This window comes from Echiichthys vipera (genome assembly GCF_963691815.1).
Source record: "Echiichthys vipera genome assembly, chromosome: 2".
Taxonomy (NCBI): Eukaryota; Metazoa; Chordata; class Actinopteri; order Perciformes; family Trachinidae; genus Echiichthys; species Echiichthys vipera.
This window is the reverse complement of record NC_139827.1, coordinates 506,218-531,780: the sequence shown is the minus strand read 5'-3', so window position 1 is coordinate 531,780 and position 25,563 is coordinate 506,218. Positions and strand designations below refer to the sequence as shown.

The window sequence follows — 25,563 nt, the reverse complement described above, 5'->3', positions numbered from 1 at the left end:
TTGCGTTTCCTCTTCAGCTCCAGCGCGGCGCCCGACGACGGCGCCCGCTGTCGGCGCCCCGGCCGTGATTGTACGCACGCGAGACTGAACCAGAGCGGAGGTTCAGATCAGCAGCTCTCAACCCGACGCCGACGCAGCTCCACGTCCCCTCGCTGTACGCGGTGAAGTCCCGCCCACACGGCGCTCGACCAATCAGCTTCAAACACCAGCGTGATCAAAAGTTCCTCCGTCGACAGAAAACGTCTTCGGGGAAAGTTCGGTTCAGTTTGACGTAACTTTCCAAACAAACGTCGGAACATGAGGACGATCAGATCTGTTCACACAGGAACACGAGGCTCAGACAGGAAGTCTTATTGTGAAAGGGTGTCGGGTCTGAACAGCTGTTCTCTGACGTCCTGATGGACAGAAAACATCAGCGTCCATGTTCAGAGCATTAAAACGTCAAAGCAGCAGAAAACTTTTGTTTTGAAAAACCGGGAGAATGTTAATGAGAAGCAGGAAGGGGCGGAGTCAGAGCCGTGAAACAGAAGAAGAAGAAGAGACGGCGTTGAGGCGACGATGCAAAAAATAAACGAGAATAAAAAAAGGTCCAAACTCAGTCTGCGAACCACGAGTTTAGTGTTCGCGCTAAAAACATAAAAATCTGCGATTTTAAGAAATATAAAATAACTTAAATGAATCAAATCATTTCCGTAAACTGTCGCAGAAACATCGTTAAAGGAACTCTGCGTCGGACGAAACATCGGCTGATATCTGCGTTTTAGGTGCGTCTGATCGTTCTCCGATCGTTTCCCGTCTTTATTCGCAGACGTCCACAGGAAGCTCTGCGTCGCTGCGGCGCCTTTATTACGTTTATTAAGTTATTTTTCTTTAAACTGAAACTCGTAACATTTGTTTTCATCGTTTTTTGACGCAAACTGACGAAGAAAAAGTCGAATCGGCTCCAGAAAAATCCTCCGTCCGTCTCTAAAAACTCTGCGTAAAGGTTTTTAAAACCTGCGACAAAAATCTGTGACATCAAACCTGCGACACAAAACCTGCGACTTTAAACCTGCGACACAAAACCTGCGACAGAAAACCTGCGACACAAAACCTGCGACAGAAAACCTGCGACACAAAACCTGCGACACAAAACCTGCGACAGAAAACCTGCGACATCAAACCTGCGACACAAAACCTGCGACATCAAACCTGCGACACTAAACCAGCGACACTAAACCTGCGACACTAAACCTGCGACACTAAACCTGCGACAGAAAACCTGCGACACTAAACCTGCGACACTAAACCTGCGACAGAAAACCTGCGACATCAAACCTGCGACACTAAACCTGCGACACTAAACCTGCGACACTAAACCTGCGACAGAAAACCTGCGACACTAAACCTGCGACACTAAACCTGCGACAAAAACCTGCGACACTAAACCTGCGACACTAAACCTGCGACTTTAAACCTGCGACACTAAACCTGCGACACTAAACATGCGACACTAAACCTGCGACAGAAAACCTGCGACACTAAACCTGCGACAGAAAACCTGCGACACTAAACCTGCGACAAAAACCTGCGACACTAAACCTGCGACAGAAACCTGCGTCACTAAACCTGCGACAAAAACCTGCGACACTAAACCTGCGACAGAAAACCTGCGACTTTAAACCTGCGACAGAAACCTGCGACACTAAACCTGCGACAGAAAACCTGCGACACTAAACCTGCGATAGAAAACCTGCGACAGAAAACCTGCGACACTAAACCTGCGACAGAAAACCTGCGACACTAAACCTGCGACAGAAAACCTGCGACACTAAACCTGCGACAGAAACCTGCGACACTAAACCTGCGACACTAAACCTGCGACAAAAACCTGCGACACTAAACCTGCGACAGAAACCTGCGACAGAAACCTGCGACAGAAAACCTGCGACAAAAATCTGCGACTTTAAACCTGCGACTTTAAACCTGCGACAAAAACCTGCGACACTAAACCTGCGACAGAAACCTGCGACAGAAAACCTGCGACAAAAATCTGCGACTTTAAACCTGCGACTTTAAACCTGCGACAAAAACCTGCGACAAAAATCTGCGACTTTAAACCTGCGACTTTAAACCTGCGACAAAAACCTGCGACAAAAATCTGCGACTTTAAACCTGCGACTTTAAACCTGCGACAGAAAACCTGCGACAAAAATCTGCGACTTTAAACCTGCGACTTTAAACCTGCGACAAAAACCTGCGACACTAAACCTGCGACAAAAACCTGCGACACTAAACTTGCGACTTTAAACCTGCGAAATAAAAGCTGCGACAGAAAACGTTTTTTTGACGTTAGCTGAGGAACAAAAAGTCGAACCTGTTCCAGAAAATCCTGCGTCCGTCTCTAAATCCTCCGCGTGGGTCGGTCTCTGGTCCCGAGCACCTGGACCTGGATCAGTCTCAGGTCCAGAGTGAACCCGGCTGCAGAGCCGTGGACGCGTCGGGGGTCAAAGGTCGTCCTGGGGTTGAGAGCTGCTGCGTTCACTGACTCTCGTTAAAAAGAGACGCGTGTGATATTTTTGTAGCTGCTGAAGCGTTGAGACGTCGTCGTAACGTGAAGGTTTTAAAAATCCGCCGCTTTTGTTGCTTTTTTAGTTTTTTAAGCGTTTCCTGAAGTTTAACGAGACAAACGTGAAGCGACGCACGAGCGCGGAGGAAACGCCGGCGTCTGGAAACGAAACGTGTGTAAAATAAAACGTGTGTAAATAGCTGAGGAAGTGCGCGGTCGCCGGGGGAGACGGGCGCGACGCGGCGCCTCCTCACCGACGCCGGCCGCAGCTCATGCTTTTATTTATTGCTGTGACGATATTTATTTCTACTTGGGCTCCAGGTCGTGTGTCAGTGAACGTCTGTCCTGTTCCTGTTTCTGATGAATAAACTGGCTTTCATCCGACCGCCGTCACGCTTTTATTCTGAAATACACTCAGAACAAACACTTAGGAGCTGCTTTTATTCTGAAATAGGCTTAGAACAAATAATGGGGAGCTGCTTTTATTGTGAAATAGGCTTTAACTAAATATTAAGGTGCGGCTTTTATTGTGAAAATACGCTTAGACCCAAACATTTAGGGAAGCTTTTATTGTGAAAAACTCTTAGACCCAAACCTTCAGGACTCAGACTTTTATTTTGAAATCAGTCCAGAAAATAAAAACTTTCCATCAGTTCAAATTCTGTAACGACAAGTTTCACACCGCCGTCTCCTCCTTCACCTGGACCTGGACCTGGACCTGGACCGGCTCCTCCTGGACCTGGACCGGCTCCTCCTGGACCTGGACCGGCTCCTCCTGGACCTGAACCGTCTCCTCCTGGACCTGGACCGGCTCCTCCTGGACCTGGACCGTCTCCTCCTGGACCTGGACCTGGACCGTCTCCTCATGGACCTGGGCTGGCTCCTCCTGGACCTGGGCCGTCTCCTCATGGACCATGTCTTCCTGGACCTGGAGCGCCTCCTCCTCGACCTGGACCTGAACTGTCTCTTCCTGGACCTGGGCCGGCTCTTCCTGGGCCTGGACCACCTCCTCCTGGACCTGGACCTGGACCGTCTCCTCCTGGACCTGGACCTGGACCACCTCCTCCTGGACCTGGACCTGGACCGTCTCCTCCTGGACCTGGACCACCTCCTCCTGGACCTGGACCACCTCCTCCTGGACCTGAACCGGCTCTTCCTGGACCTGGACCTGGACCGTCTCGTCCTTCAGAAACAGAAGAATTCAGAAAAACGTTGACTTCCTACTTAAAGGTTTGACCTTTAAACCGTCACCTGACGACCGACTCTCTCCTGGTCCTGGTCCCTGACTCTCTCCTGGTCCTGGTCTCTAACTCTCTCCTGGTCCTGGTCTCTAACTCTCTCCTGGTCCTGGTCTCTAACTCTCTCCTGGTCCTGGTCTCTAACTCTCTCCTGGTCCTGGTCTCTAACTGTCTCCTGGTCCTGGTCTCTAACTCTCTCCTGGTCCTGGTCTCTAACTCTCTCCTGGTCCTGGTCTCTGACTCTCTCCTGGTCTCTCCTGGTCCTGGTCTCTAACTCTCTCCTGGTGCTGGTCTCTAACTCTCTCCTGGTCCTGGTCTCTAACTCTCTCCTGGTCCTGGTCTCTCCTGGTCCTGGTCTCTCCTGGTCCTGGTCTCTCCTGGTCCTGGTCTCTAACTCTCTCCTGGTCCTGGTCCTGGTCTCTCCTGGTCCTGGTCTCTAACTCTCTCCTGGTCTCTCCTGGTCCTGGTCTCTCCTGGTCCTGGTCTCTCCTGGTCCTGGTCTCTAACTCTCTCCTGGTCCTGGTCTCTAACTCTCTCCTGGTCCTGGTCTCTAACTCTCTCCTGGTCCTGGTCTCTGACTCTCTCCTGGTCCTGGTCTCTAACTCTCTCCTGGTCCTGGTCTCTGACTCTCTCCTGGTCCTGGTCTCTAACTCTCTCCTGGTCCTGGTCTCTGACTCTCTCCTGGTCCTGGTCTCTAACTCTCTCCTGGTCCTGGTCTCTAACTCTCTCCTGGTCCTGGTCTCTGACTCTGTCCTGGTCCTGGTCTCTAACTCTCTCCTGGTCCTGGTCTCTAACTCTCTCCTGGTCCTGGTCTCTAACTGTCTCCTTGTCCTGGTCTCTAACTCTCTCCTGGTCCTGGTCTCTGACTCTCTCCTGGTCCTGGTCCTGGTCTCTGACTCTCTCCTGGTCCTGGTCTCTAACTCTCTCCTGGTGCTGGTCTCTAACTCTCTCCTGGTCCTGGTCTCTCCTGGTCCTGGTCTCTCCTGGTCCTGGTCTCTAACTCTCTCCTGGTCCTGGTCCTGGTCTCTCCTGGTCCTGGTCTCTAACTCTCTCCTGGTCTCTCCTGGTCTCTCCTGGTCCTGGTCTCTCCTGGTCCTGGTCTCTAACTCTCTCCTGGTCTCTCCTGGTCCTGGTCTCTCCTAGTCCTGGTCTCTAACTCTCTCCTGGTCTCTAACTCTCTCCTGGTCCTGGTCTCTCCTGGTCCTGGTCTCTAACTCTCTCCTGGTCCTGGTCTCTAACTCTCTCCTGGTCCTGGTCTCTCCTGGTCCTGGTCTCTCCTGGTCTCTAACTCTCTCCTGGTCCTGGTCTCTCCTGGTCCTGGTCTCTCCTGGTCCTGGTCTCTCCTGGTCCTGGTCTCTCCTGGTGGTGTGTGGTGTGGTTCAGACCTGAGCCGGCTCCTCGCAGCTGCTCTGGGTGCAGCTCGTCTCCTCCAGCTGCTTCTCCAGCTGAGCCTCCATCAGCATCATCTGCTCCTTCAGCTGAGACACAAACAACACACGTGAACCTCCAGACCAGGGACCGCAGGGACCCGAGCAACCAGAGCAGGGAGGAGCTAACCAGAGCAGGGAGGAGCTAACCAGAGCAGGGAGGAGCTAACCAGAGCAGGGAGGAGCTAACCAGAGCAGGGAGGAGCTAACCAGAGCAGGGAGGAGCTAACCAGAGCAGGGAGGAGCTAACCAGAGCAGGGAGGAGCTAACCAGAGCAGGAAGGAGCTAACCAGAGCAGGGAGGAGCTAACCAGAGCAGGGAGGAGCTAACCAGAGCAGGGAGGAGCTAACCAGAGCAGGGAGGAGCTAACCAGAGCAGAGAGGAGCTAACCAGAGCAGGAAGGAGCTAACCAGAGCAGGGAGGAGCTAACCAGAGCAGGGAGGAGCTAACCAGAGCAGGGAGGAGCTAACCAGAGCAGGGAGGAGCTAACCAGAGCAGAGAGGAGCTAACCAGAGCAGAGAGGAGCTAACCAGAGCAGGGAGGAGCTAACGAGAGCAGGGAGGAGCTAACGAGAGCAGGGAGGAGCTAACCGGAGCAGGGAGGAGCTAACCGGAGCAGGGAAGAGCTAACCAGAGCAGGGAGGAGCTAACCAGAGCAGGGAAGAGCTAACCAGAGCAGGGAGGAGCTAACGAGAGCAGGGAGGAGCTAACCAGAGCAGGGAGGAGCTAACCAGAGCAGGGAGGAGCTAACCAGAGCAGGAAGGAGCTAACCAGAGCAGGAAGGAGGGTTAAAGGTGAAGCTGCTTCCTGATCAAAAACCTGCAGTGGAGACGGTAGGGGTACCTGATGCACCTGATGCTCCTGATGCACCTGATGCACCTGGTGCACCTGATGCTCCTGATGCTCTTGATGCACCTGGTGCACCTGATGCACCTGATGCACCTGATGCACCTGGTGCACCTGATGCACCTGACGCACCTGATGCACCTGATGCTCCTGATGCACCTGATGCTCCTGATGCTCTTGATGCACCTGGTGCACCTGATGCACCTGATGCACCTGATGCTCCTGATGCACCTGACGCACCTGATGCTCCTGATGCACCTGATGCTCCGGTTGAGTCCTCTCGGCCTGTCGGTGTCGTGTTCACATGGCGTTAAACCGGAGTGCGGCCTGAACCTGAATTCACTCGCTTTCTAAACTGTAAACAAACCTGCCGAGTGTTTTCCGTCTCCGTGCTCTTCGACTGAACGGCGTCCTGCAGCAGCTGCAGCTGATCCAGGACCTGCACACACAGTCGCACCGTGATTGGCTGCAGCTCTCGTGATCGTTAAAATTTCAAAATAAAAGACTTTAACAGCGACATCACTGTGGAACACGATGTCCAGATCTCACCGTCTGTTTCTGGCGTTCGGCTTCAGCCAGCGTGGTCGTCCACATGTGTTCCCGCTCTTCAGAGCGCCGCCGCAGAGCCTGAAGCTCCGCCTCCTGTCAGACAGGAAACAACAGACGCTAAAAACGAGCAGGGACCAAAACCTCCGATGGAAGGTCATTAACGTTGTTGTTGTCGTGGTTACCGTTTCCTGCAGCAGCTTCCTGTTGTGATCAAGCTCCGCCCCCAGCTCCGTCTGCTTCCTGTCGGCGTCGTTCAAACTCGACTGCATCTGAACAACAACGTAAACAAAACTGATCATCGTCATGATGTGTACTGTATGTTATTGTTATTATTGTTGTTGTTTGGACTCACGTTGCCGTGGTTACGAGCCTCCTGCAGCTCCTCTCTGAGCTGCTCGAGTTCTTCCTCCAGACGCAGCAGCTGAGAGTCTCCCTCCAGACTGACAACAACAACAAACGTCAACAACAAACAACGTCAACAACAACAAACACGTCAACAACAAACAAACAAACAACATCAAACACATAAACAACAACATGTTTTTGTTTGTTACCTTTCGAACGGCTGCTCAGACTCCGTCTCACTCCCTGACCCCTGCAACAACAAACGCTATCGTTAGCATCAACTCGTGGTCGTTAGCATCGTCAGCATCAACTCGTGGTCGTTAGCATCGTTAGCATCAACTCGTGGTCGTTAGCATCGTCAGCATCAACTCGTGGTCGTTAGCATCGTCAGCATCAACTCGTGGTCGTTAGCATCGTTAGCATCAACTCGTGGTCGTTAGCATCGTCAGCATCAACTCTTGGTCGTTAGCATCGTCAGCATCAACTCGTGGTCGTTAGCATTGTTAGCATCAACTCGTGGTCGTTTTTCCTTCCTACAGTCCGTCCGTGTGTCCGTGGTCATTTTGCAAACTTACGTCTTTCTGCGCCTGATCAGCTGCTTCGTCCTCCGCCGCCCTGAGGACACAAACAAACAAACAAACAAACAACAACAACAACAAACAAACAGGTTTTAGTGTGAGTGCAGCTGCAGCTCCTCTGACGTCCACCGGAGACGCCGTGCTCTTAAAGTCACACTGGACTCGTGTTCAGTGTCTCTGACCTCTGTGACTGTGATGACGTCAGCAGCTGTAGCTCCGCCCTCAGCTGAGTCAGCTCCGCCCTCAGCTGAGTTAGCTCCGCCTCCAGAGAGACGACCTGCTCGTCTCTGCGCCGCACGCTGACAGGAAGTCACACAGGAAGTCAGAGGACAGACCGCCACAACATCAGTTATTGGTTCATTAGAGAGACAGAAGCGTTACCTGGTGTTCAGCTGCTCCACTTCACACGAGCGCTCCGCCTGAAATGATTCATCTGCGTTAACGTTCCATTAAAGTTTCAGGATCAGAAGAAAACGTAAAGATGGAGGTTTAGCTGCATCAGCTAACAGCTGCTACAATGCTAACGCTGGTTTAGCCGTTTACTGGGTCTTAGCGCCCGACCTCACGGTGACACCGGAGCAGAACCACGATCATGGGTCGGACCCTTCAGGTCGCAGCACCAAAGCTGTGTGTCGGTGCTGTGTTTGAGAACAACAGCATCGACACACAGGTGATGGTGAAGGTGAGGGTTCAGGGTCTTACCTGGACTGCAGCCTGGTTCTCCAGCTGGACCTTGAGCTCCTGCAGCTCCGTGTCCTTGGACGCCAGCGCCCCCTGCAGCTCTGAGGGCGAACAGCAGAAACACCAGCAGAGTCAGAACGACGATGTGATGAAGGGAAAGTTCGATTCCTGTGAAAACGTCTGCGACGACATCCTGTCGAGGTGTTTGTCAGTTCAGGTCTGAACCTTCTCCACAGACGAGTCCGGGGACGTGCTGAAGTGAAGCAGCCTCCATCGCTGCGGTGGCGTCAAGAGGTCAGGGGGTAGTGTCAGGGTTAGGGGGTAGTGTTAGGGTCAGGGGGTAGGGTCAGGGTCAGGGTCAGGGGGTAGTGTTAGGGTCAGGGGGTAGTGTCAGGATCAGGGGGTAGTGTCAGGGTCAGGGTCAGGGGGTAGTGTCAGGGTCAGGGGGTAGTGTCAGTATTGGCCCTGATTGTGGAAAATATCAGCCCGGGGAACGCCGTAAAGCGTCGGATGTTGTCACATACAACGCGAGGAACATTGGCACGCTCCCCTGGAGGGAGACGCCACCACAGCGCTGGCGGCTCGTTCACTCCCGGTCCTTGTCCGGACTCGTCTGTACGTGACGTGTCCTGAGATCACTTTGTTATTCACGCCTGTGTTGTGCGACGGTGAATACAGCTCACAGGAAACACACGTGTACCAGAGGTTCCAACATGTTCTACACAGCCGGTTAGCATTAGCATCATGCTAACGAGACACTGACCTCCAACAGCTGCAGCTTCCTGCTTCGACGCCTTCAGCTCCAAACACACGTCGTCCAGTCGCTGCTGCAGCGTGCGCTCAGACTCCTCACGGACGCGCTGCACACACACAGAGACCACACGTCACTTCCTGTCAGCAGCGGCTCGACGCCACGGTGGTTACAAAACACATTTAAGAGAAATAAATATGTTAAAGATGGAACTTCAAAGTTTTTCAGTTCAGTGTTTCTGACCTGGGCTTGGGCCAGCTCCTGCTCGGCGGCGGCCATCTTGGCCTCCAGGCTCTTCCTGCGCTCCTCGTCGGCCCGCAGAGCGTCGGTGCGCTCGGTCACCTCCCGACCCAGACGGACGCAGTCCTGCCTGAGGCGGGCCAGCTCCGCGTTCTGCCTGCAGGGGGGGTTAGGGTCAAACGTGACGTGACGCTCACCAGGACACTAAAGGCCTCTCAGTGAGGACAGAGGACGTCTCGGGTAACGGTACCGGAGCGGACCGGACGGGTGTGGTTACCTGCTCTCGGCCTGGCTGGTCGCCTGGTTCAGGGCGTCTCGGAGGATGGAGTTCTCCTGCTGCAGCCGGGTCAGCTGAGCGCTGGGGCCGTTCTCCAGCTGGTCCTGCAGACCCCCCACCTGTTCAGGCTCAGTTCAGTCAACATCGCCGAACACGCTACAAAGACCTGCGCCCGCTGACGAGCAGAGACCCGAGACTAAAGGACTTTAAAGGTGAATCTGCAGAATCTTCATTAAAGTGATATTTTAATAATAAATGTTTGACATCCTGTCCCGTTGTGTTTCCATGGCAGCAGCCAAAAGCGTTGGGCGTTGCTGGTTGCCAGGGTTGCCTGTTGTTGGGTGCAGCTACTGTAGGCTGGTTGCCAGGGTTGTCTGTTGTTGGGTGCAGCTACTGTAGGCTGGTTGCCAGGGTTGTCTGTTGTTGGGTGCAGCTACTGTAGGCTGGCACTGGGTGAGATGGAGTTAGCCAATGGTGCAGCTGCTTGGGAGCCTCAGTGAAGGGGGCGTTCTTTGTCCCAGCAGCTGAGTGAGCGGAGACGGGCAACAACCAGAGTCACTATAGGCCGAGCATTCACTCCATGGACTGAGAGAAAGGAGAGGAACGCCATTCAAACGCACGCCCACATGGCTACGCTGCTGCTTGATGCTAACATCACTTTCATCTGCACTTAGCTGGAACGGCTAACGCTAACGGCTAACGCTAACTGTCAGTCAAACTCCTCTAATCCTTGTTTTGATGCTGTGGTTTTCTGGAGGGGACGGGTTCAAACAGGCTCAAACAGACTCCGCTCTCCTGGAGCTACTGGGCCGGGTCTGACCAACCTGGCAACCCCACTGCTGGACTTATACTTTGTTGTTGAGACGACGATCTGGAGACTCTAGATGGAGCCGTTCTGCTCATTCTGCAGATTCAACCTTTACATTGAGACCTTCAGCCTCGGCTACATCTCCTACCTTCTGCTGGAGCTGCTGGACCTGGTTCAGGTGTTCCTGGTCCGCCGTCTCCATTCTGGTCCGCATGGCGTCCAGCTTCTGAACCTGAGCACTGAGCTCCGCCTTCAGACGGGCATCCAGAGACGCCATCTTGGATTTCTCTGCACCAAGTTCCTGAAGAAGGAAACACAGCAAACCCTGAACTGGAATGCTAATGCTAACGCTAACGCTAACGCTCCCCTAGCTGTGACTCTGCTGTTTCCTGCAGAGTCACAGCTCTTTGTCTCCTGCGTCTGAAACATTTACATTCGTCACGTCTCAGTGAACCTTCAGAGGAGCGGGGTTTGCAGACGCTCACCTTGCTGAGCTCTCGGAGGCGGCTCTTGGCGGCGGCGGCGCCCTCCTGCTCGGTGGTCAGCAGCTTCTCTTTCTCGTCCAGCTGCTTCTTCAGGTTGGACAGGGGGTCTCCCCTCTGACAGGCCTGGGGGTCAAACACAGACCAGACGGATTTAAAACTGGTTTGGCGTCTAAACGGTCTAAAGCGGTTCGGTCTCGTGGTGAATCTTTGGTCTGAACTGGGTTTAGAAGCAGGGAGGAACCTAGAACATGCAGGACCAGGACCAGCGCTGGGCCCCCCCCCCCCCCCGATGAGGCGGTGCATGTCCTCGCTAACATGAGATGCTGTTGTGTGATGTCGTGGGTGTGACGGTGTTCATCTACCAGCTGCCAGGAGTCGTGGCGGACGCCGGCCCTCTGGTTCAGGACCTCCACGAGTTTGTGCGTCTCGTCGTTGCTCAGCGTCGTGTTGGTCACGGCGGACAGCAGCTCGCTGTACGGCAGCGGCGAGGAGTCGGCGGCGACGGTCACTTAAAGAGAAACCAGGACAAAACAAAACCTTCAACGCTCGGTTTCAACCCGACAGAGACGTCGGTGTTTGTAAACACGCACCTGCTCGCTCGCCGGGCTCCGGTTTGGTCTTGGACTTCTTCTTCTTGCTCGTGGCGTCTTTGGGTTCTTCGGTTTTGGCGGCAGGCGGTTCTTTGGCGACTTCAACTACAACGTTCACCGGAGAAACATCGACCACCGGCGCCACCGCCATGACCAGAACCTCCTTAGCAACGGTTTCCACCACAGCCGCCTGCTCCACCTTGGCGGACTTCTTCCTCTTCTTCTCCTTCGGTGAGTTGGCTGGAGGAGACTCGGTGGTGACGGCGGTTGCAGCGGCGGTGGTGATGGCGGTTGCAGCGGCGGTGGTGACGGCGGTTGCAGTGGCGGTGGTGATGGCGGTTGCAGTGGCGGTGACGATGGTGGCGCTGACCACGCTGGGTTCTGGTTCTGGTTCCGTTGGTCTGGGTGCAGGCTCTGCCGCAGGTTCAGGGTCAGATTCGGGCTCGGTGCAAGCCACCGCCTCGGGCTCCTCGCCGCCCTCGCTGCCGGGCTCCGACAGCTTCCCGTCCTCCTTCTTCTTGGCCTTGTTCTTCTTCTCCAGAGTCTTGTCCTTCTTCTTCTTCTCCGCTCTCTGCGGCTGCGCTTGGACCAGCTGGCGGCGCTGTTTGGCCAGCGCCTCCTCGTACGACGTCTCCTTCATGGAGAGCGTGGACACGAGGGCGATGCCCACCGCCGAGATGAACATGAAGCCCCCGAAGACCATGAAGCCGAGTGTCTGCGGGTCGGAGACGTCCATGACGGGTCAGAGAGCGAGCGGCACAGGAAGTCTGGAGGGGGAAGACGACAGAGGGTCAGCACGAGAACACAAGAGCCTGGTTCAGCCTGGTTCAGTCTGGTTCAGTCTGGTTCAGTCTGGTTCAGTCTGGTTTAGTCTGGTTCAGCCTGGTTCAGCCTGGTTCAGTCTGGTTCAGTCTGGTTTAGTCTGGTTCAGCCTGGTTCAGCCTGGTTCAGCCTGGTTCAGCCTGGTTCAGTCTGGTTCAGTCTGGTTCAGTCTGCTTTAGTCTGGTTCAGTCTGGTTCAGTCTGGTTTAGTCTGGTTTAGTCTGGTTCAGTCTGCTTTAGTCTGGTTCAGTCTGGTTCAGCCTGGTTCAGTCTGGTTCAGTCTGGTTCAGTCTGGTTTAGTCTGGTTCAGCCTGGTTCAGTCTGCTTTAGTCTGGTTCAGTCTGGTTCAGTCTGGTTCAGTCCGGTTCAGTCTGGTTCAGTCTGGTTCAGTCTGGTTTAGTCTGGTTCAGCCTGGTTCAGCCTGGTTCAGTCTGGTTCAGTCTGGTTCAGTCTGGTTTAGTCTGGTTCAGTCTGGTTCAGTCTGGTTCAGTCTGGTTTGTTATCAGAGCCTGAAAACAGGATCTTTAGAAACCGGGTGCAAAGAGGGTGCAGAGTGTAAACCGCCCCCCATGGCGTTGCTTCCTGGTTTCTTCTGTTTCCGGGTCTGAAGCCGCTGCAGTGGAGCGGGGATCACGCGCAGACGAGAAACCCCATAATAACCCAAGAACGCAGGAAGAACCAGGGACTGGAGGAGTTCTCTGGGTCTGTGACCAGGGGGACGCTGTTTCCATGGTAACCTGAATATGAAGTCACGTTAAACGCCTGTTCCCCGTGGTTAAAACGGCGTGGAGGAGCGACCCCGGCCCCGGTCTGACCCCGGCCCCGGTCTGACCCCGGCCCCGGTCTGACCCCGGCCCCCGTGTGACTGCATGCACTGAGTCACTCTTTTCTATGAACACATTGATTTTTCTGGTTGACCTCAGGTCGGTGACCAGCAGGTAAACAAAGGTCGCCGTGTGTGTGTGTGTGTGTGTGTGTGTGTGTGTGTGTGTGTGTGTGTGTGTGTGTGTGTGTGTGTGTGTGTGTGTGTGTGTGTGAACGAGATTAAACACATTTAATGATGATTTACAGAGAAAAAATTCACCATGATTATAAATAAAATATATGAGATCTCAGCTCCAGCCTCTGGTCCTGGATCAGGTCTCAGGGACAGCAGCTCCAGCCTCTGATCCTGGATCAGGTCTCAGGGGCAGCAGCTCCAGCCTCTGATCCTGGATCAGGTCTCAGGGGCAGCAGCTCCAGCCTCTGATCCTGGATCAGGTCTCAGGAGCAGCAGCTCCAGCCTCTGATCCTGGATCAGGTCTCAGGGGCAGCAGCTCCAGCCTCTGATCCTGGATCAGGTCTCAGGAGCAGCAGCTCCAGCCTCTGATCCTGGATCAGGTCTCAGGGGCAGCAGCTCCAGCCTCTGATCCTGGATCAGGTCTCAGGGGCAGCAGCTCCAGCCTCTGATCCTGGATCAGGTCTTGGGGGCAGCAGCTTCAGCCTCTGGTCCTGGATCAGGTCTCAGGGGCAGCAGCTCCAGCCTCTGATCCTGGATCAGGTCTTGGGGGCAGCAGCTTCAGCCTCTGATCCTGGATCAGGTCTCAGGGGCAGCAGCTCCAGCCTCTGATCCTGGATCAGGTCTCGGGGGCAGCAGCTCCAGCAGGGACCCCAAACTTCCCTTTCCCGGGCCACATTAACCAGCTCTAACTGGGGGATCCTGAGGCGTTCCCAGGCCAGTGTGGAGATCTAATCTCTCCACCTGGTCCTGGGTCTTCCCCGAGGCCTCCTCCCAGCTGGACGTGCCTGGAACACCTCCCTAGGGAGGCGCCCAGGGTTCATCCAGACCAGATGATCTTGAACCACCTCAAGTGGCTCCTTACTGTGAACAGCTTGGACGGTTCCCCGTGTCCCCCTCCTGAGGTGCTGAATGGTGGTCCAGAAGCACCTCGGTGCCCCCCAAAGTCCTTCTCCAGGACTTCTGTGAACTCCTCCCACACCCGCCGCTTTGCCTCTGACCCAGCAGAGGCTGCAGCCCTCTGAAGTCTCCCAGCAGGACTCTGGAGTCCCCTACTGGAGCCCCATGCAGGACTCCATTCAGGGTCTCCAAGAAGGCCCCAGACTCTGAACTGCTGTTCGCTGCATCTGCACCAACAACAGTCAGAGTCCCCCCCCCACCACCCGCAGGCGTAAGGAGGCCACCCTCTGGTCCACCGGGGTGAACTCCAACACCGCGGCGCTCAGCCGGGGGTTTGAGAGTCTCCCCACACCCGCCCGGCCCCTCACACCCTGGGCCCCTCCAGAGAAGACCAGGGTCCAGCCCCTATCCAGGAGCACGGGTCCAGATCCAGACTGTGTGTGGAGGTGAGCCCCCCCAGATCTAACTGGGAGCTCCACCTCCCTCACAAGCTCCGGCTCCTTCCCCCACAGAGAGGAGACGCTCCACGTCCCCAGAGCCTCTGCTGCCCGGGTCTGGACCCTCCAGGCCCCTCACCCCGGGGTCCAGACCACAGCCCTCAGGGTCACAGGGACTCAGACCTGAACCACCATGAGGGGACGCCACCCCCCCCCCCCCATTACAATATAACAACATCTAAGTTAATGTTCATTAACGATAAAAACCTTTGATGTAAAGACGAGTTTCCTGTAATAACAGAATAATAAAACATATTAAAGCTTCAGGACAGACGGAAGTTTCCAGAAGAACATCGTGTTCCCAAAACTTTGGTTTAACGCTGAAAAGTTTCTGAATCTTTCAGAAAAATAAACTGAAACTTTCCTTTGAGTTTGTTTCAATATCAATAAAATAATAAAAGACACACAGACACACACTCACACACACACACACACACAGAGAGACACACACACAGAGAGACACACACACACACACACACACACACACACACACACACACACACACAGAGACACACACACAGACACACACACACAGAGACTCACACACACACACACAGACACACACACACACTCGCACACACACACACACAGAGACACACACACACACACACACACACACACAGACACACAGAGACACACACACACACACACAGACACACAGAGACACAGAGACACACTCACACACACAGAGACCCACACACAGAGACACACACACACACACACACACACACACACAGAGAGACACACACACACACACTCACACACAGAGAGACACACACACACACACACAGAGACACACACACACACACAGAGACACACACACACACACAGAGAGAGAGACACACACACACACACACACGCTTTTGTGTAATAACTAAACTAAAATTGTTTCATAACAGAAGGAAAATAAATTAAATTAAATCTCTGTTTAAACATTTTCATGCACTTTATCACAAATTTAAACACTTTTCACCTTAAAAACTCAACTTTTCACCTTAAAAACTCAACTTTTCACCTTAAAAACACAACTTTTCACCTTAAAAACACAACTTTTCACCTTAAAAACTCAACTTTTCACCTGAAAAACACAACTTTTCACCTTAAAAACTCAACTTTTCACCTGAAAAACACAACTTTTCACCTTAAAAACACAACTTTTCACCTTAAAAACACAACTTTTCACCTTAAAAACTCAACTTTTCACCTGAAAAACTCAACTTTTCACCTTAAAAACACAACTTTTCACCTTAAAAACTCAACTTTTCACCTTAAAAACTCAACTTTTCACCTTAAAAACTCAACTTTTCAACTTAAAAACACAACTTTTCACCTTAAAAACTCAACTTTTCACCTTAAAAACTCAGCTTTTCACCTTTAAAGCAGCTTAAACCCTTGAAACGCTGTTTCCATGTGTAGTTTTAGTTTAAATGAGTTTTCCTGATTAAATAAAAACAGTTATTTAATCTTTTTTTTTTTGTTCTGAGCAGAAAAAACAAACTCAGCCTCTCTGTGACACTCACGCGCTGTGTCCTGACCGGCTTCCGGCCGTGTCTGTGAGAATAAAGCGCGTTATTTCGTATTTATCCCGTTTTAAAGCGTTTTAAAGCGTTTTGAAGCGTTTCTGAAGCGTTTCTCACCTCGGGTCGTTTCTGCGGAGGCTGCGGATCAGTCGTGGCACTTTCTGTGGACCGACACTCAAGCCCCGCCCACAACCGCAGCCACGCTCCTCATTGGTCAGAGCAGGGGGACGTCACGTCTCAGCGAGTTCCTCCAATCGGATTGGCGGAGACGAGAGGACGCGCGCGGGGCCTCATGGGATATTGAGTTCTGTTTATTAATGGTTAAAATACACAAATAATTATTAAAGAATAAATAAATAAGTTAATAAATTATTACACAAATAAATGTTTAAATATAAAGAGGAAAAAATAATATAATAAATGAAATAATAAATAAACATATGTGTAAACATAAATAGGGATTAATTAAATAATAAATAATAAATAAATAAATGTGTAAATATAAAGAGGAATAAATAAAATAATTAATACATGAATAAATAAATGTGTTAATATAAAATAATAAATAAAATAATAATAAATGAATAAATGTTTAAATATAAAGAGGAATAAATAAAATAAATAAATAAAATAAAAATAAATAAATAAATGTGTCAGATTAAACAGATGAATAAAGGATAATTGTGATAAAGTTCAGAGAAGAAAGAAAAACATTATGATCACAGATGTAAAAATATAAAAATGTTTATTATGAAACAGACGAAAAAGGAAGAATCTTGTTTTTATTTCTGCTTTAAGACGTTTTTTCATTTTGAGTTTATTACAAAATCAAACAAACAAACTGTTCTTGTGCTTTAGTTATTTATATTTTTATTATTTATTATATTATTATTATTATTATTATTATTGTGTTTTATTGTTTTTTCCCTTGTCCTGACGTCATTTCCGGTCAGTTTCTTTCACGTTGGAAACAAACTGCGTGCACGCGCTGGTCCTCCGGGGGAGGGCGCTGGAGTAACGGCGGCTGCAGCTTTAGCAGCAGCAGCAGAAGAAGAGTGGGAGCTAACGCTAGGCTAACGGGATGTCCGCGGCGTCCAAAGTGGTTCTGGGACTTTCTGTGGTTCTGACCCTGAGCACCGTCGCGGCCGTGCACCTCAACCAGACCTGGGACCGACAGGTAAACCGGGCCGGGCCGAGCCGAACCGGGCCGAGCCGGGCTAACAGTTAGCGCGGCTGCGGGGAGGTCACCGGAAGTTAACGGGCTCCTGTATTTTAATTATTATTATTATTTTTATAAATGATTTAAAAACATGTGAAGTTTGTAAAGAGCTGATGTGTGAAAGTTAAAGAGTGAAACTGGAGTAAAGAGAAAAACACTTCAGTCAAGCTAACGGCTAACAGCCACATCCGGCACTGAGTTTCAAAATAAAGGCCTCAGCGGAAACAGTAGAAGTCATTGGAACAATTTACTAAACAACTTAAAATCTGTGTGTGTGTGTGTGTGTGTGTGTGTGTGTGTGTGTGTGTGTGTGTGTGTGTGTGTGTGTGTGTGTGTGTGTGTGTGTGTGTGTGTGTGTGTGTCTCTGGTGTCCCTGGTGTGTGTGTGTGTGTGTGTGTGTGTGTGTGTGTGTGTGTGTGTGTGTGTGTGTGTCTCTCTGGTGTGTGTGTGTGTGTGTGTGTGTCTCGTGTGTGTGTGTGTGTGTGTGTGTGTGTGTGTATCCTTGTGTGTGTGTCTGGTGTGTGTGTGTGTCTCGTGTGTGTCTCGTGTGTGTATGTGTGTGTGTCTCTGGTGTGTGTGTGTGTGTCTCTGGTGTGTGTGTGTGTGTGTGTGTGTGTGTGTGTGTGTGTGTGTGTGTGTGTGTGTGTGTGTGTGTGTGTGTGTGTGTGTGTGTGTGTGTGTGTGTGTGTGTGTGTGTGTGTGTGTGGCGCCCTGTGTGTGTGTGTGTGTGTGTGTCTCTCTGGTGTGTGTGTGTGTGTGTGTGTGTGTGTGTGTGTGTGTGTGTGTGTGTGTGTGTGTGTGTGTGTCTCGTGTGTGTGTGTGTGTCCGTGTGTATCCTTGTGTGTGTGTCTGGTGTGTGTGTGTGTCTCGTGTGTGTCTCGTGTGTGTATGTGTGTGTGTCTCTGGTGTGTGTGTGTGTGTCTCTGGTGTGTGTGTGTGTGTGTGTGTGTGTGTGTGTGTGTGTGTGTGTGTGTGTGTGTGTGTGTGTGTGTGTGTGTGTGTGTGTGTGTGTGTGTGTGTGTGTGTGTGTGTGTGGGGTGCAGAGGCTCCACCAGGGCGTGGTCAGGGACCTGGAGCGTCTGGAGAAGAAGAAGGAGAACCTTCGTCTGCTGGAGGAGCAGAGGACTCTGACCGCTCAGCTGGAGGAGGAGCGCCGCCTCCGACACACGGAGCTCCGCCCACAGGAGCCCTGAGACAGGTACACACACCTGTACACACACAGGTACACACACCTGTACACACACCTGTACACAGGTACACACACCTGTACACACACCTGTGCATACACCTGTACACACACCTGTACACAGGTACACACACCTGTACACACACCTGTGCATACACCTGTACACACACCTGTACACAGGTACACACACCTGTAGACAGGTACACACACCTGTGCACAGGTACACACACCTGTAGACAGGTACACACACCTGTACACACACAGGTACACACACCTGTAGACAGGTACACACACCTGTGCACAGGTACACACACCTGTAGACAGGTACACACACCTGTAGACAGGTACACACACCTGTACACAGGTAAACACGCCTGTACACACACCTGTGCATACACCTGTACACACACCTGTACACAGGTACACACACCTGTAGACAGGTACACACACCTGTGCACAGGTACACACACCTGTAGACAGGTACACACACCTGTACACAGGTAAACACGCCTGTACACACACACATACATCAGAGGGATATTCTGTTTCACACCTGTCCACCTGTCCAGGTGTGTCAGTGATGGACAGCAGCAGCGAGCAGCTGGGCGGCGGCGAGGACGAGGCGGCCTGCACGTCGGCGTCCGAGGGTCTGGAGGAGGGGGAGGTGGAGGGGGAGACTCTGCTGATCGTGGAGTCTGAGGACCAGGGCTCCGTGGATCTGTCCCACGACCACAGCGGAGACTCTCTGACCAGCGACGTGGGCGAGGAGGCGGACGGGGGCTGGGCCTGCGAGGACATGTCCTTCTACTGCGACCGCTGCCACAAGTGGGTCCCTGCAGGTGAGTCACAGCTCTGTGTCACAGGTTAGAGAGCCCTCCCACTGTGCCTCCGTCACAGGTTAGAGCGCCCTCCCACTGTGCCTCCGTCACAGGTTAGAGCGCCCTCCCACTGTGTCTCCGTCACAGGTTAGAGCGCCCTCCCACTGTGCCTCCGTCACAGGTTAGAGCGCCCTCCCACTGTGTCTCCGTCACAGGTTAGAGCGCCCTCCCACTGTGCCTCCGTCACAGGTTAGAGCGCCCTCCCACTGTGCCTCCGTCACAGGTTAGAGCGCCCTCCCACTGTGTCTCCGTCACAGGTTAGAGCGCCCTCCCACTGTGCCTCCGTCACAGGTTAGAGCGCCCTCCCACTGTGCTCTAAAACAGTCCTGAAACAGGTATGTGTGTGTGTGTGTGTGTGTGTGTGTGTGTGTGTGTGTGTGTGTGTGTGTGTGTGTGTGTGTGTGTGTGTGTGTGTGTGTGTGTGTGTGTGTGTGTGTGTGTGTGTGTGTGTGTGTGTGTGTGTGTGTGTGTGTGTGTGTGTGTGTGTGTGTGTGTGTGTGTGTAGCCCAGCTCAGAGGGGAGCAGCCCAGTTACCTGAAAGGAGACAACTTCTTTAAGTTTGTGTGTGTCGACTGCTCCGAGGACGGGAAGGAGAGCTTCGACAGGATGAGACTCACCTGGCAGCAGGTACGCAGACCCCCCCAGACCCCGGTTCGATGTCTGAACCCTGCTTAGAGCTCAGGTGTGTGTGTGAGTGGTGACTGTCGTGTCCCTGCTCCAGGTGGTGATGTTGGCCATGTACAACCTGTCCCTGGAGGGCACGGGCCGGCAGGGCTACTTCAGGTGGAAGGAGGACATCTGCGCCTTCATCGGCCGACACTGGAACTTCCTGCTGGGCACCAGGTCTCTGCAGCTCTCACTGACGACAGGAATATTAATATCATCATATATTAATATAGTTATATTAATAATCTAATATAGTAATAATAATATAAGTGTTCTTAACGCGCCGGAGGGTCATTTCACACCAGAAACCAGACAAAACACAGAACAGACACCAGCAAACAAGTCCAACACCACCAACAACAACAACACCGACAACAACAGCACCAACAACATCAACGACAACAACAATACCAACAACAACACCTACACCAACAACACCGACAACAACAACAACACCGACAATACCAACAACAACAACACCAACAACACCGACAACAACAATACCAACAACAACAACAACAACACCAACAACACAGACAACAAACCAGTCCAGCAACACCAACAACATCAACAACAACATCAACGACAAAAACACCGACAACACCAACAGCACTGAACATGTCGTGTCTCGACCAATGAGGAACCAGCTTCCAGGGGAACTGTAGTTAAAGGATGAATGTGGTTCGTTGCTCTGCAGGAAGAAGACGTCGACGTGGTGGAGCACGGTGGCCGGCTGCCTGTCGGTCGGCAGTCCCACCTTCTTCCGGTCTGGAGCGCAGGAGTTTGGCGAGCCTGGCTGGTGGAAGCTGGTCCAGAACCGCCCTCCGACTCTGCGGCTGGAGGTGGACAAATCCACTACCAAGGCTAAAGGTAACCTCCACCTGCACTCGTCCAGGAGGTCAAAGGTTTCAGGGAAGTCCTGCAGGTAAATGAATCTGATATCTTCACCTTCAGCCTCCAAACCTGCCCTGGACCCGATCATCACCGTGGAGGGCCTGAGGAAGCGTGGAGCCAGGAACCCCGTGGAGAACGCCATCCAGCTGAAGGAGAAGCGAAGTCGTACACAAGAGGCCAAAGACATCCGGCGGGCTCAGAAGGAGGCAGTGGGCGGCTACACCGACCGCAGTGCCTCTTCCACGCCAGTCAAACTGGGCGGAGGCCGCGGGGGGAGTGCCGGGCGCCGGCCTGACCTTGTCCTGGAGAAAGGTGAGGTCATTGATTTCTCCTCCCTCAGCTCATCAGACAGAACGCCGCTCACCAGCCCGTCACCGTCGCCTTCACCTGATTTCTCTGCCCCGGGAACGCCGGCGTCTCATTCAGCAACGCCCAGCCTGCTGTCAGAGGCCGACCTCATCCCCGACGCCATGCCTCCACAGGCTCTGTTCCACGGTGAGTTTGTTACGTTACACTCATCTAGGAGGTGTCTTCAATTCTAACATTTAGGAAACTAACTGCCTGTTGAGTAGTTGTGTTATTGTAACATGACGTGAACACTAATGTCCTCTCTGCTGCTCGGACCTCAGACGATGAGGAGATGGAGACGGAGGGAATGATCGACCCGGGGATGGAGTACATCCCTCCTCCTCGCACCAGCCTCGTCGCCCGTAAGAAGCTCCGGCCGGCACCGCCGCACATTAAGTGTGAAGCAGAGAGCGAGGACGATGAAGCTCGTGAGCGTGAGGATGACTTTGAAGAGCCGGTGGGACGCGGTGAAGGTCCGTCTCTCTCCACAGGAGGTTGTGTTGGTGCTGGGGGGCTCGAGCGGAGGAGAATAACTCATCCTGAGAAAGCAGACGGAGCAGGTGGCGTCTCCCAGACTCCTCGCTTCCTCTCCCTCACTCTTTACGAGGAGAAGATGCTGCTGCGACGGCTGGACGCCTGCCAACTGGCCTTGGCTGTCACCCCACAGGCCAAACGCCTCCACAGGAAGCTTCTGGTCCGCCAGGCCAAGAGGCAGAGAGGGCTCCCACTGTTGGACATTGACCGCGCAGTGAGCGCGACCCTCAGCCTGGTGGGAGGGATCTACGGAGCCCAGGCTGCAGGGACGATGATGCGAGGTGGAGTCATGGGGAAATACTGCACCAACAGCCAGGAGCTGCGTATCCTTGATCGCTTTCAGGTACCTTCAGTGTTCGTCCTGGTCCCACTCAGTTAAACTCCCTTCCACTCTCATTTATCCTATTGGTTTATTCTGAAGCGTCCGATTTCAGAAGGAATTTGTTAATATTATGGAAGCAAAGTGACTTCAAGACAACTTTTCATTAACACATGGTGGTTCATGAGGGTAGCTGGTGCAATGGTATCACAGAAACTGCTCTTGTAGCAAAGTAGCTACTTTTCAATAACTCTGGATATGGAAGTCACACTAAAATGTTTAATTTAAACTTATTAACTTAATTTAAACTTTATAAGCTCCCTGGTAAACATCTGACAGTTGTAAGAACCACTGATGCAGACTGAACATAAATATGTTTGTGTGCAGACCAACCTCTCCAGCAGAAGGAGCATCCATCATCACTCAGTTTCCTTCTGGCATCGTCTGATGGGAGCAGAAGGCAGTTTGGACCAGAGCATCAAGAGTCCATACACCTCTCGCATCCTGAAGCCTTTCATCAGGTAAAGATGTTCCCAAAACCTTCTGTCAGGGAGAGAGAGTCCTGAAACCTTCTGTCAGGTAGAGAGAGTCCTGAAACCTTCTGTCAGGTAGAGAGAGTCCTGAAACCTTCTGTCAGGGAGAGAGAGTCCCAAACCTTCTGTCAGGTAGAGAGAGTCCTGAAACCTTCAGTCAGGTAGAGAGAGTCCTGAACCTTCAGTCAGGTAGAGAGAGTCCTGAAACCTTCTGTCAGGTAGAGAGAGTCCTGAAACCTTCTGTCAGGTAGAGAGAGTCCCAAACCTTCTGTCAGGTAGAGAGAGTCCTGAAACCTTCTGTCAGGTAGAGAGAGTCCCGAACCTTCTGTCAGGTAGAGAGAGTCCTGAAACCTTCTGTCAGGTAGAGAGAGTCCTGAAACCTTCTGTCAGGTAGAGAGAGTCCTGAAACCTTCTGTCAGGTAGAGAGAGTCCTGAAACCTTCTGTCAGGTAGAGAGAGTCCTGAAACCTTCTGTCAGGTAGAGAGAGTCCTGAAACCTTCTGTCAGGTAGAGAGAGTCCTGAAACCTTCTGTCAGGTAGAGAGAGTCCTGAAACCTTCTGTCAGGTAGAGAGAGTCCTGAAACCTTCTGTCAGGTAGAGAGAGTCCTGAAACCTTCTGTCAGGTAGAGAGAGTCCTGAAACCTTCTGTCAGGTAGAGAGAGTCCCAAACCTTCTGTCAGGTAGAGAGAGTCCTGAAACCTTCTGTCAGGTAGAGAGAGTCCTGAAACCTTCTGTCAGGTAGAGAGAGTCCCGAACCTTCTGTCAGGTAGAGAGAGTCCCAAACCTTCTGTCAGGTAGAGAGAGTCCTGAAACCTTCTGTCAGGTAGAGAGAGTCCCAAACCTTCTGTCAGGTAGAGAGAGTCCTGAAACCTTCTGTCAGGTAGAGAGAGTCCCAAACCTTCTGTCAGGTAGAGAGAGTCCTGAAACCTTCTGTCAGGTAGAGAGAGTCCTGAAACCTTCTGTCAGGTAGAGAGAGTCCTGAAACCTTCTGTCAGGTAGAGAGAGTCCTGAAACCTTCTGTCAGGTAGAGAGAGTCCTGAACCTTCTGTCAGGTAGAGAGAGTCCTGAAGCACTTCTGTGTTTTTTCAGGAGGGACTACGAGAGTCGTCCAGTGAAGCTGAAGTTGTTGGAGGAGATCCGAGCTTACTCTCACAGGAACGAGCCTGACTGGGTCCCTGAACCCAACGCCCCCATCGACTACTGCTACGTACGCCCAAACCACATCCCCTCCGTCAACGCCATGTGTCACGACAGCTTCTGGCCAGGTAGCCCAGACCTTCTTTACGTACCTGAAACCACCCTGTTGTGAGTCTGTCTCTCTGAACCCCCCATGTGTCTGGTCTCCCCCCCCCCCCCAGGTGTGGACCTGTCAGAGTGTCTGCAGTACCCGGACTTCAGCGTGGTCGTCCTCTATAAGAAAGTGGTGATCGGCTTTGGCTTCATGGTGCCTGACGTGAAGTACAACGAGGCCTACATCTCCTTCCTGCAGGTGCATCCTGAGTGGAGGAGAGCCGGCATCGCAACCTTCATGATCTACCATCTCATCCAGGTGAGGCTGCAGGGGTCAAGCGCCAAGATGGAAGCTAGGTACTAGACCCAGCCTGGTCCTGGTCCTGGTCCTGGTCCTGGTCCTGGTCCTGGCCCTGGTCCAGTCCCAGCCTGGCCCTGGTCCAGTCCCAGCCTGGCCCTGGGCCAGTCCCAGCCTGGCCCTTGTCCGGCCTTTGTGTGTTTGTGTGTTTTCAGACCTGTTGTTTGTGTGTTTGTTGTTTATGTGTTTGTGTTTCTCAGACGTGTTGTTTGTGTGTTTGTGTGTTTATGTGTTTCTCAGACCTGTTGTTTGTGTGTTTGTGTTTCTCAGACCTGTTGTTTGTGTTGTTGTTGTTTGTGTGTTTTCAGACGTGCATGGGGAAGGACGTGACGCTGCACGTGTCGGCCAGTAACGCGGCCATGTTGCTGTATCAGAAGTTTGGCTTCAAAGCGGAGGAGTACATCCTGGACTTCTACGATAAGTACTACCCCGCCGACAGCAGCGAGTGCCGCCACGCCTTCTTCCTCCGCCTGAGGCGCTGAAGCCACGCGCCCGCCCCCCGCAGGACCAGCTGGACCCCTGTGAGACCAGCAGACGGGACCACGACCGGAGCCGGCACAGTGCCTGGCTCAAAGACACACAGGAGCCACAGGAGCCTCAGAAGAGACTGTGAGTTTGGATCCTGGGAAAAGTTCATGTGTGATAATAAATGATGTCGCTTTCATATCGGATCCTTCTGACTGACTTTGTGACGTCGTGTGTTTCTGAATCTTTAAAGCTGAAAGAGTTAAATCCTCCTCCAGGGTCTTTGTCTGCACATTCACTTCCTGGTTTATACGTACACATGAGAAGAGTCCCTACACACACACACACACACACACACACACGAGAAGAGTCCCTACACACACAACAAAGCGTCATCAGCGTAGTTAGTGAAGCCAGAGTTTATTAAAGAGTGTTTTAAAGACTTACCTACTGGCCCCTGTACCAGCTCCTCTCATAGTAAAGTCCATTACAGTGGAAGGAGCCCATTGCTGCTTTGTTGTGTGTAGGGACTCTTCTCATGTGTGTGTGTGTGTGTGTGTGTGTGTGTGTGTAGGGACTCTTCTCATGCTGCTGCAGAGGTTTGCTGTTATTTTCAGCAGCATTAGTGGTTAAAAAAGACCTTTGAATGCCTTCACCGTGCTGCCCCGAGCTAACCACTGTTAGCCACGTCCGGCTGTTAGCATCTCTCCTGATTTCTACCTTAATAAAAACTGTCTCCATGGTTACTGAGGATTAAAGTGCAGGAAAAGCAGAATTAAACTTTAAAGTTCCGCTGCAGACACATTGTAAAGTCTGTGGTGCACCAGACCCATACAG

At 52.3% G+C, this 25,563-nt stretch overlaps 4 protein-coding genes across 30 annotated transcripts in view; 3 read left to right on the top strand and 1 right to left on the bottom strand.

The window, feature by feature from the left end:
- Positions 1-1,347, top strand: part of LOC310958479 (CSC1-like protein 2) — a 28,067-nt gene extending 26,720 nt beyond the window's left edge. For 5 of the 7 annotated variants that reach the window (XM_083929443.1, XM_083929441.1, XM_083929440.1 and 2 more), the window contains one exon: positions 1-1,346. This exon is cut by the window's left edge. The gene's annotated coding sequence lies outside the window, so the exon portion shown is untranslated. The other 2 variants (XM_083929442.1, XM_083929439.1) reach the window with 2 other exon arrangements.
- A 1,797-nt stretch (positions 1,348-3,144) lies between these two features.
- rrbp1b (ribosome binding protein 1b) lies at positions 3,145-16,271 on the bottom strand. Of its 21 annotated transcripts, none has more exons than XM_083931922.1 (22): positions 16,215-16,271; positions 11,363-12,129; positions 11,135-11,280; positions 10,773-10,895; positions 10,436-10,588; positions 9,480-9,598; positions 9,206-9,359; positions 8,975-9,071; positions 8,233-8,312; positions 7,912-7,949; positions 7,713-7,829; positions 7,528-7,567; positions 7,162-7,202; positions 6,960-7,047; positions 6,790-6,876; positions 6,608-6,700; positions 6,426-6,497; positions 5,172-5,264; positions 3,579-3,731; positions 3,441-3,503; positions 3,372-3,392; positions 3,145-3,308 (listed from the first exon to the last, which is right to left on the bottom strand). In XM_083931922.1, exons 2-22 carry the CDS (start codon positions 12,096-12,098, stop codon positions 3,225-3,227), a joined length of 2,598 nt encoding a protein of 865 aa, XP_083788048.1. In that variant the 5' UTR covers positions 12,099-12,129; positions 16,215-16,271; the 3' UTR covers positions 3,145-3,224. The 21 variants fall into 21 exon arrangements, with proteins under 21 accessions (XP_083788048.1, XP_083788050.1, XP_083788060.1 ...); XM_083931924.1 differs by lacking the exons at positions 3,372-3,392; positions 3,441-3,503 and adding an exon at positions 3,393-3,419 and having other exon boundaries at positions 3,145-3,350; positions 3,525-3,599; positions 3,654-3,731; XM_083931934.1 differs by having other exon boundaries at positions 3,441-3,731.
- An 846-nt stretch (positions 16,272-17,117) lies between these two features.
- On the top strand, positions 17,118-18,509 carry pet117 (PET117 cytochrome c oxidase chaperone; the record flags this gene model as incomplete). The annotated part of the gene is made up of 2 exons (XM_083922590.1): positions 17,118-17,274; positions 18,360-18,509. Exons 1-2 carry the CDS (start codon positions 17,179-17,181, stop codon positions 18,507-18,509), a joined length of 246 nt encoding a protein of 81 aa, XP_083778716.1. The 5' UTR covers positions 17,118-17,178.
- Positions 18,510-19,082: 573 nt separating this feature from the next.
- Positions 19,083-24,925, top strand: kat14 (lysine acetyltransferase 14; the record flags this gene model as incomplete). Its single annotated transcript, XM_083922579.1, has 10 exons — positions 19,083-19,341; positions 19,886-20,007; positions 20,102-20,223; positions 20,744-20,916; positions 21,001-21,435; positions 21,570-22,165; positions 22,529-22,662; positions 23,763-23,938; positions 24,032-24,222; positions 24,570-24,925. The coding sequence occupies 10 exons, from the start codon at positions 19,083-19,085 to the stop codon at positions 24,741-24,743; spliced, it is 2,382 nt and encodes a 793-aa protein (XP_083778705.1). The 3' UTR covers positions 24,744-24,925.
- Positions 24,926-25,563: the final 638 nt, after the last annotated feature.

What these genes read in the sequence shown, in the direction of transcription:
- rrbp1b (XM_083931914.1), bottom strand. Translation starts at nt 12,098, where the DNA reads ATGGACGTCTCCGACCCGCAGACACTCGGCTTCATGGTCTTCGGGGGC. An exon ending in TCCAGCAGCTCCAGCAGAAG is followed by an intron (nt 9,599 to 10,435) that starts GTAGGAGATGTA and finishes GAGCCTGAACAG; the next exon opens with GTGGGGGGTCTGCAGGACCA. An exon ending in GGAAGCTGCAGCTGTTGGAG is followed by an intron (nt 8,313 to 8,974) that starts GTCAGTGTCTCG and finishes GTTCGCCCTCAG; the next exon opens with AGCTGCAGGGGGCGCTGGCG.